This window comes from Puntigrus tetrazona, chromosome 3 (genome assembly GCF_018831695.1).
Source record: "Puntigrus tetrazona isolate hp1 chromosome 3, ASM1883169v1, whole genome shotgun sequence".
NCBI lineage: Eukaryota > Metazoa > Chordata > Actinopteri > Cypriniformes > Cyprinidae > Puntigrus > Puntigrus tetrazona.
In genome coordinates this window covers 244,834-255,167 of record NC_056701.1, presented here as the reverse complement: position 1 = coordinate 255,167, position 10,334 = coordinate 244,834, and the positions used below count along the sequence as shown (strand labels likewise).

General features: G+C 45.6%; 1 protein-coding gene across 1 annotated transcript in view; it reads right to left on the bottom strand.

The window, feature by feature from the left end:
* LOC122330203 (matrix remodeling-associated protein 8-like) overlaps positions 1–9,940 on the bottom strand; it is a 23,028-nt gene extending 13,088 nt beyond the window's left edge. Inside the window, 5 exon segments of the mRNA XM_043227068.1 lie at positions 4,217–4,567; positions 8,011–8,085; positions 8,088–8,202; positions 8,204–8,358; positions 9,711–9,940. Of these exon segments, the coding sequence (XP_043083003.1) occupies positions 4,217–4,567; positions 8,011–8,085; positions 8,088–8,202; positions 8,204–8,358; positions 9,711–9,765 (751 nt within the window). The 5' untranslated portion in view covers positions 9,766–9,940.
* Between the last annotated feature and the right edge of the window lie 394 nt (positions 9,941–10,334).

Here is a 10,334-nt window from a genome sequence, read left to right as displayed (position 1 = left end):
AAGAAAACAAACACAACCCCGGTATTTATTCAGTACAGTGACTAAATTAACAAAAATAAAGCATCAGCAGGTGCTAATTTGCCCCAAGAGTATAGCTGCAATGAGTTCATGAATTTCTTTACTTCTAAGATTGATACCATCAGAGATAAAATTGTAACTATGCAGCCGTCAACTACAGTTTCACATCAGATAATGAGCTTTAGATCCCTAAGGAAAAATTACTCTTTTTCTCTATTATAGGAGAAGAAGACTTGTACAAACTTGTGAAATCATCTAAACCAGCAACATGTATGTTAGACCCTATTCCATCTAAACTATTAAAAGATCTGCTTCCAGAAGTCATAGATCCTATTTTGAACATTATTAATTCATCATTGTCATTAGGTTATGTTCCCAAAACCTTTAAACTGGCTGTAGTTAAACCTCTTATTAAGAAACCACATCTTGATCCCAAAGACTTAGTAAATTACAGACCAATCTCTAATCTCCCTTTTCTGTCAAAGATACTAGAAAAGGTAGTATCCTCACAACTGTATTCCTTTTTAGAAAAAATGGTGTCTGTGAGGATTTCCAATCAGGTTTTAGACCGTACCATAGTACTGAGACTGCTCTCATTAGAGTTACTAATGACCTGCTTCTATCATCTGATCGTGGTTTTATCTCGTTATTAGTGCTATTAGATCTTAGCGCAGCATTCGATACTATCGATCACAACATTCTCTTGGATAGACTAGAAAACTATGTTGGCATTAGAGGAAGCGCCTTAGCATGGCTTACATCATATCTATCTGACCGCTATCAGTTTGTGGCATTAAATGAGGAGGTATCATATCGATCAAAAGTGAAATATGGAGTTCCTCAAGGCTCAGTGCTAGGACCGTTACTTTTCAACCTGTACATGTTACCTCTGGGAGATATTATCAGGAGTCATGGTGTTAGCTTTCACTGCTATGCTGATGATACTCAGCTCTATATTTCAGCGCAGCCTGGTGATACACACCAAATTGAGAATCTAACAGAATGCATAGTCGATATAAAAAGCTGGATGATGAGTAACTTCTTAATGTTAAATTCTGAAAAAACAGAGGTGCTAATAATTGGACCTAAAACCCCACATATAATAATCTAGAACACAGCCTATCACTTGATGGCTGCTCTGTTAATTCTTCATCATCAGTTAGGAACCTAGGTGTGCTGTTTGACCGCAATCTTTCCTTTGAAAATCATGTTTCTAGCATCTGTAAAACTGCGTTTTTCCATCTTAAAAATATATCTAAATTACGACCTATGCTTTCAACCTCTAATGCAGAAATATTAATTCATGCGTTTATGACCTCAAGGTTAGATTATTGCAATGCTTTATTGGGTGGTTGTTCTGCACGCTTAATAAACAAACTTCAGCTAGTCCAAAACGCAGCAGCCAGAGTCCTTACTAGAACTAGGAAGTATGATCATATTAGCCCGGTTCTGTCAACACTGCACTGGCTCCTATCAAACATCGAATAGATTTTAAAATCTTATTAATTACCTATAAAGCCCTGAATGGTTTAGCTCCTCAATACTTGAGCGAGCTCTTATCACATTATAGTCCTGCACGTCCGCTGCGTTCTCAAAACTCTGGCCATTTGATAATACCTAGAATATCAAAATCAACTGCGGGCGGCAGATCATTTTCCTATTTAGCACCTAAACTCTGGAACAATCTCCCTAACTCTGTTCAGGAAGCAGACACACTCTGCCAGTTTAAATCTAGATTAAAGACACATCTTTTTAACTTGGCCTACACATAACACACCAACACACCTTTTATTATTCAAATCCGTTAAAGGATTTTTAGGCTGCATTACTTAGATTTGCTGGAACCGGGAACACTACTCCTACAATACGATGTACTTGTGACATCGTAAAAAAGAATGGCATCTACGCTAATATTAGTCCTGTTTCTTTCTCAATCTGTTTTCACAGTTTGTATCCAGACTAGATGGTGGATCAGCACCCAGAGATTATGTTCATCAGAGACCAGAACACCTAGATGCGCCGTCGACAGATCACCAGATCCTGATGCACACACACACACACACACGCACACACACACTAAGTCATTTACACTACCTGACACAGCAGCGTTTAAAATTGAACTGGAAATTAAGTGCTGGGCGTCCGGTCAGAGGAGAACTGACCCCAACTGAGTCTGGTTTCTCCCAAGGTTTTTTTTCTCCATTCTGTATGCATGGGGTTTTGTTTCTTGCCGCTGTCGCCTCTGGCTTGCTTGGTTGGGGACACTTAACTTCTTGTGACTATCGTTGAATTGACTACAGAGACCGTCTCTGCATTTAATAAGAAATTGGTCACTTTCGTCATTATACATCCCTGTCATTATACTGTACAGTGCTTTGATGCAACCTGTGTTGTTAAAAGCGCTATATAAATAAAAATTATTGAAATGATTGAAATGATTGAATGGAGTACATGAGTTGAAGATCCACAGTAGAGACATAGACCCTACTTTTTTGCAACGGGATTGTTATTCACTGGTGAGGTGGTTACTGTCTGTTATCAAGGGTTCCAGGACTGATGGTGAAGCAGAGGCATTCTCAGATAGAGGGGAGCAGGTTGAAAGATGTTGAGCAACATTTGCCACCTTTCAGAGGAACACTTCTAACCCCAAATTATCATCATAGATAGCTGGAGAATGGTAGGATTGAGTCTTTGGAGGAACACTGAAAGGAGAGCGGTGTAGTTCAAACTGCTACAAATCTCTCAAGTGTGCGAAAACATAAGACATTCATGCACAGGAAGATCTGCCTGCCGGAGTCGAGGTAGCTCATTGAGGACAGTAACACTGGTTAAGGACTGGCCAAACACCTCCTTAAAGTGCTCTAGGAAACTTTCTAGTGAGTTTAGATGTGGACTGTTTGCATTCCAAAGAGACTCTGCCCATTGAAGTGCTCTTCTGGTTAGCAGAGAGATAACGAAAGGTATTTTACCCGTTCTGTGGAGAAAAGTTGTGGATGCATCTCTAGGTAAAGGGAACATTGAAGTAGAAAGCCTGCACATGAGATAGAATCTCCGGCGAACGCAGTGGGCGCGGGCAACCGGACTAGATGATGACCATAATTTGGGGTATGTAACCTCGTGATCAGCCTCGTGAATCAGCCTTGTGAAAGCGTGTTTTATAGGAGGCAGGTGAGTGGCTAGGTGAGGTGCGGGTGATTAGAATTCCGGTGACTGGGATCGTGACCAGGTGATGGGTTCGTGGATGAGGGAAGCGATGATATGACACATATTTGGCATTATTGAATTTTATGAAAATTAGTTTAACTACAAGTCAGTTTATTTAACCATTTTCACAGGCTTTATCTTGAAGTATTTGCTGCTTTCCTATTATGGCCTTCATCTCTGATTCATAAGAAATGGCTAATATTACAAAAGTATAATGTTACATGATTGATAATTTACCCACAGTAAATTCAAATTTACTGCTTCTGTATCTTAGGCTAAAATTATTATATATTAGGTTAAGAATGGCATTCAATCATGCTGCCTGCCTAAAGTTTTTCTAGGCTTGATTGCATTTATGCTTTGTTAAAAAAAAAAAGCTTGATTGAGATACAGAGGATATTAATAAAGAGGAACAAAATAATGAACTCCTGCTTTAGAATGTTGGTTTTAAACTTGTGAATCTATTAGAATTGTTACAAGACAGAATCGTGATTCATATATTAGATTATGCACCCTAGTTTTCTTCCTCTTCTCTAAAGCATCACAGCATTGCCTCAACCCCTTCATCACATGCCTTGGGGTCGGGTTTTGAATTTTTAGCATCAGAACTTCACAGATATTGTTTACCCAAAAGCAACATTAACTAACTAACTTTAAAAAAAGTGAAATCACAATCAACCACCCTTTTAAAATATTTACTGTAATTGAAATCGATTGACACAAATACATTAAGTGGTTTAAAAGAATCGCTGTCTTGTATTTCCACTAGTTTGGAAAAAAACAAAAAGTCCAAAATCTCAAACTTGACAGGTGCATAAAAAAACTGTTTAAAAAAATAAATTTTATTTATTGTGTATTATTGTTAATTAATTATTTTCCATGAAAAATGTTGTATTTATTGAAAAATCTAAATTACTTTGCTGCAAAAATGAACTATGTATACAACAAGACATAAATAAATAAAAATAGCTATTTTTAAGAAGAATTTACTCACCCAGTCTCTCCAGTTCTACAGTAGTATTGCCTGAAAGTTCTCCAGCTAACACCTCACACATATAAACTCCTTTATCTTCAGTTCTGACGCTCTTCAGTCTGAGAGAGAAGTTTAATTTGGAGATTTCATCACTGAAGAACTCAACCCTGTCTCTGTATCGCTCGTTTGATGCCTCTGGTAAAGCCGTATGCTGTTGGTAGAGCAGAACCATAATATCTTCATCTGTTTTCTTCCATGAAACCTCTTCAATGTCTTGAAGTGTGATGTTAGAGTCAACAAAGCAGTTCAGAGTGACGTCTTCATCCACAGACACTGATACAGAGCGACTCGATCCTGACACTCTCAAACGCTCTGAAACACAAACAGTGTAAATGTCACGTATGAAGGGTCTGAGGCGTGCGGATCCATGTGCAGGCTTTTATTAAATGAAGGCATGGTCAAAACAGGCAGGCGTCAAACAGGGCGAACAGGAATATCAGAGGCAAGACAATAGCAAAATCCAGAGACAGGCGGTGGTCAGGTCAGGCAGCAAACAATCACGGAATCAGAAGACAGGCAGGGTCAAAACCAGATAAACCAGAGACAATAATCCACGGGCGATCTAACAACGAAACAGGCGAAACAATGCAACCTGCAGTTGAGTGGCTTGCTGCAGTATTTATAGTCCTCTGACAGGAAGTAGCAGCAGAGGAGTGATCGCAGATCACCCAGAGGTAAGAGCTCCTCTGCTGGCTTGGTGACATAGCCCCCTCCTAGGGAGCGACTCCTGGCGCTCCACAAAACAAACAAAACAAAACATAACTGGGAGCTTGGGAGGGGTTCCGGGAGGAGTCAGCAAGCTGAGACCAGGAGGAAGAGGCGGTGGGAGGAGCCAGGGAGAAGACGGGAGGAGTAAGGAGCGGGAGGCGTACCGAGCCCAGCCATGATGGTCAGTGGTGGAGCCGACGGAGGAGGAGCCATAGAGAGGGAACGGTCATCAACCCCATGGAGCCGACCGACGGCGGTGGAGCAGGTGGTCGAGGAGACTGAGGCGAAGGCGGAGAGCAGAAGAGCCAGGGTGATGCAGAGGCGCTGGAGGTCCCAGGCGACACCGCAGGCTTTGGCGACTGATGCGGAGACGGGGGACGAGAAGGACGCGGCGGAGCCAGAGCGACAGAGGACTGAGGTAGAGCCGGGGGAAGGGAGGAGCCTGACAGAGCCGGAGGGACGGAGGGACGAGGCGAAGCTGGAGGAGAGGAATCCTGAGGCGACGGATGGTCGACGACCGACCAGGGGCGTAGCCGGAGAGACGATGGAGCCTGGTGAAGCTGGTGGATTGACGGAGCACGGTGGAGAGGAGGGAGCTAGGAGCCTAAGGGAAGCCGACGGGTCTACAAGCCGAGCTGGAGTCCGGGGCTCGGAGGCGGGACGATGAAGCGAGGGATCCTTCACCCACGGCGGCAATGGAGACTGGCAGACCCGTGGCGAGCTCCAGGTGGAGGGCAGAGGATGAGTGCAGGGGCTGCTGGGATCCATCGTCGACGTGTGGTAAGGGTGGGAGGGTGGGTTAACTTGAGGAGGCGCGGGCACTGGGACGGGCGCACGCAGCGCGGGCACTGGGCCAGGCGCGCGAGGCGCGGGCACTGGACGGGGCGACGAGGCGCTGGCACTGGGACGGGCGCACGCAGGCGCGGGCACTGGACGGGCGACGCGCGAGCACTGGGCGAAGCGCGCAGCGCACTGGGCACTGGGCACTGGAGGCACGACGCAGCGCGGGCACTGGAGGCTTGGCACGCAGGCGCGGGCACTGGAGGCTTGGCACGAGGCGCGGGCACTGGAGGCTTGGCACGCGGGCACTGGAGGCTTGGCACGAGGCGCGGGCACTGGAGGCTGGCACGAGGCGCGGGCACTGGAGGCTTGGCAGCGCGCGGGCACTGGAGGTGGCACGAGGCGCGGCACTGGAGGCTGGGCACGAGGCGCGGGCACTGGAGGCTTGCACGAGGCGCGGCACTGGAGGCAGGCACGCAGGCGCGGGCACTCGAGGCGCGGGCACTGGAGGCTTAGCGGCGCGGGCACTGAGGCTTTGGGCGGCGACCATCTTGGGAAGCGGCTCTGGGCAGGCGGCGCCATGTTGGGAAGCGGCTCTGGGCAGGCGGCGACCATCTTGGGAAGCGGCTCTGGGCAGGCGGCGACCATCTTGGGAAGCGGCTCTGGGCAGGCGGCGACCATCTTGGGAAGCGGCTCTGGGCAGGCGGCGACCATCTTGGGAAGCGGCTCTGGGCAGGCGGCGACCATCTTGGGAAGCGGCTCTGGGCAGGCGGCGACCATCTTGGGAAGCGGCTCTGGGCAGGCGGCGACCATCTTGGGAAGCGGCTCTGGGCAGGCGGCGACCATCTTGGGAAGCGGCTCTGGGCAGGCGGCGACCATCTTGGGAAGCGGCTCTGGGCAGGCGGCGACCATCTTGGGAAGCGGCTCTGGGCAGGCGGCAGCCATCTTGGGAAGCGGCTCTGGGCAGGCGGCAGCCATCTTGGGAAGCGGCTCTGGGCAGGCGGCAGCCATCTTGGGAAGCGGCTCTGGGCAGGCGGCAGCCATCTTGGGAAGCGGCTCTGGGCAGGCGGCAGCCATCTTGGGAAGCGGCTCTGGGCAGGCGGCAGCCATCTTGGGAAGCGGCTCTGGGCAGGCGGCAGCCATCTTGGGAAGCAGCTCTGGGCAGGCGGCAGCCATCTTGGGAAGCGGCTCTGGGCAGGCGGCAGCCATCTTGGGAAGCGGCTCTGGGCAGGCGGCAGCCATCTTGGGAAGCGGCTCTGGGCAGGCGGCAGCCATCTTGGGAAGCGGCTCTGGGCAGGCGGCAGCCATCTTGGGAAGCGGCTCTGGGCAGGCGGCAGCCATCTTGGGAAGCGGCTCTGGGCAGGTGGCATCCATCTTGGGAAGCGGCTCTGGGAAGGCGGCCATCTTGGGAAGCGGCTCGGGAAGGCGGCCATCTTGGGCAGCGGCAGGGAAGGCGGCCATCTTGGGCAGCGGCTCGGGAAGGCGGCCATCTTGGGAATAAATGCAGTGTCTTCTTCCTCCATAATACCCAACGTGAGAGCTGACCCCACAGTCACTAAACCAAACTCAATAAAGTGTGCAAGTGATTCACGTGGACCCTCTCGAACAAGTTGTGTTTTGAGTGGCTGATTTATTCCCTCGTGAAAAAATTCAATTAGCAAACAGTCCGGTAAATCAGAGAAGTAAGCCAGGTCCAGAAATTCCTGAGTATAATCCTCAAGTGATCGGGTGCCCTGCTTGAGGGTTAGCAAAGACATTGCAAGGTGCATACCTGGCCATGGTTCGGAGTGAAAAGCCGCTGGATCCTGGTGTGAGGTTGCATTCTGTCACGTATGAAGGGTCTGAGGCGTGCGGATCCATGTGCAGGCTTTTATTAAATGAAGGCATGGTCAAAACAGGCAGGCGTCAAACAGGGCGAACAGGAATATCAGAGGCAAGACAATAGCAAAATCCAGAGACAGGCGGTGGTCAGGTCAGGCAGCAAACAATCACGGAATCAGAAGACAGGCAGGGTCAAAACCAGATAAACCAGAGACAATAATCCACGGGCGATCTAACAACGAAACAGGCGAAACAATGCAACCTGCAGTTGAGTGGCTTGCTGCAGTATTTATAGTCCTCTGACAGGAAGTAGCAGCAGAGGGAGTGATCGCAGATCACCCAGAGGTAAGAGCTCCCTCTGCTGGCTTGGTGACAGTAAACCTTCACTAAGTACTTTCTGTGAAACCATAGAGAAAACTATGTGAAGAAATGTGATCATTACTCACCAACATCAACCTTTATTTCAGCCATAGTTTCTCCAGACTCCCGCTGACCGTGAACTGTACATGTGTACTGTCCTCATCTTCAGATCTCAGATCATCCAGACGGAGAGAGAAGTTTCCATGTTGAATCTGATCAGTGAAGAAATGAGCTCTGTCCTGATAATCCTGCTGCTGGGCTTCTGCTCGACTCTCTCCCGTCCTGATACAGATGAACTAAAGACTCTGAGTGTGTTCTCTTCCACTCCACCTCCAGATCCTTTATTGGTAAAGATTCATCAACAGAACAGAGAAGAACCACTGAAGATCCCAGAGGAGCAACCACAGGACCAGACGGACCTTTTACAATCAAACCTGAGAAACAGAAATGAGATAAAGCTTGTTTATAGTTTATAGCATCGATGCTGACATGAACAAGTATTTCTATAAAGTAGTTTCATTAAAGGGAGTAGATATGACATTTGTTTTACAATAATTCAACTGTCAAAAGAGAGGCAAGAAACTTGTGTTATGTCTAGATTTTCCTTTGTGTGTGTGTGTGTGTGTGTGTGTGTGTGTGTGTGAGACTAAGAGAGAGAGAGAGACAGAGAGAGTGATGTTACTACTGTTCATCTCATCCACCACCTCAAACATTATTCTCTTAGATGTAAAACATATATAGAACACATATCAATAACAGAAGACTTTTAAATCAAGTTCTGCTTTTTGCTTTTGTACTTCACCAGTACTTTTGTACTTCATTGACAGAGATTCTTTCACTTTTATTATCATGTAAAAAACAGGCCTTAGATCAAATCAGGAAATCAGGAAATATAACCCAATAGAAAAGTATGAGACAGACTAACATGCCTCAACATGACAATATCTGTCTCGAACGATATCAAACCATTTGAATCAAATCTAAACATTCTTGTGCTTAAGCTGATTCTTTGTCTCGCAGCTCTGCTTAAATTTATTTTTATATTTCCTGCTACTTTACTGTGTAATGTAATGGAAATTTTTGAGAATTTCTAACCACATACATTACATACAGCACTGAATTAATTAACTTAACTTAATTAATTATCCGAAAATAACAGGACATCCTGACGTAATATAGGGTGGTGTGTTCTAACTATTTTCATTGGTCAGGTATGGATTTTTGTCACCTTGAAATGTATACTTTTGACTATAAAAACTCTGGTCAGTGAGCCTCACCCTTGTCTCTTTGCTCACAATCAATCAATCAATCAATCATTTTTATTTATATAGCATTTTTAACAACACAGGTTGTATCAAAGCACTGTACAGAATAAAGTAGAAGAATACAATGACAGACCCAAACTGTGTGTAAACCAGACCACTTCTCTGCAGAGAAATAAAATCCAGGCAAAGACAACTTTGTTTGGCTCATCAATCTCAGTCTTCACACTTAGTTTATTACTTTGACAAAATAAGAATTTCCACAACAGTGGTTCTGTTGAACTCAAAGTCATCTGAAAAAATCACTGCTGATTAAGCTAGAAAACATAACTATGAAAAGATTTGACACTTCATATCATTCTCAGAAGATGAAGACCTGAGTTTCTTTGTTGTAGTGAAGAGATTTAGTTGTGGAAGCTGTTCTGTGCCAATCAAAACCGTTTTATACAGCGCTGTAAATATACGTCCGTTACATAACGGGTCTGAAACATAAACGGGTAAAACAAGGAAACAGAAATCCTTACCTTCGGCGATCATCAGCAGTCCTGACAATAAAACACAGTGTGCTCGGTGCATCATCAAATGTTAAATTAAACCAAACGATTATGTCCTTTTAGCTATAAATTAACACAAAAATTGACACAATGGCGGCAGATCAAATTTACTTTTACTTTTCAAATGGTGGTCCGGTTGCCTAGAATCCCTTGATCAGAAAGTCTAAAGCTGGAATGCGCAGCGATGTTTGTCTACTCTTCCACCAACCCCAGCTAAGACCAGTCTAGACAGGTCGGCTGGTCTTATCTGATTTAAGCTGGAAGTTGCTGGTTTAAGAGTAGGGAATAAACTCTGCTGGACAACAGCAGTTGCATTAACAGCAGTAATTAATTCAAGTTCACCCAAAAACACACCATAAAGTGATTTTGCTCAAGTATATATTCTGCTGGTTTAAACAATATTTGCCAATAAAGCCCGACTTTTAGAAGTCTCAAAAGCATCAACAAATATTTAAAAGTCAGTATTTGACTGAACATTGATATGTTTTCACCTTGCCTGAATTCATCTAGTAGTGTGTAGTCATAGCTGTGGCATATGAACAGCAAATTACTAAAAATATAATTATCTATTAGTTATTGATCATTATTATTGTT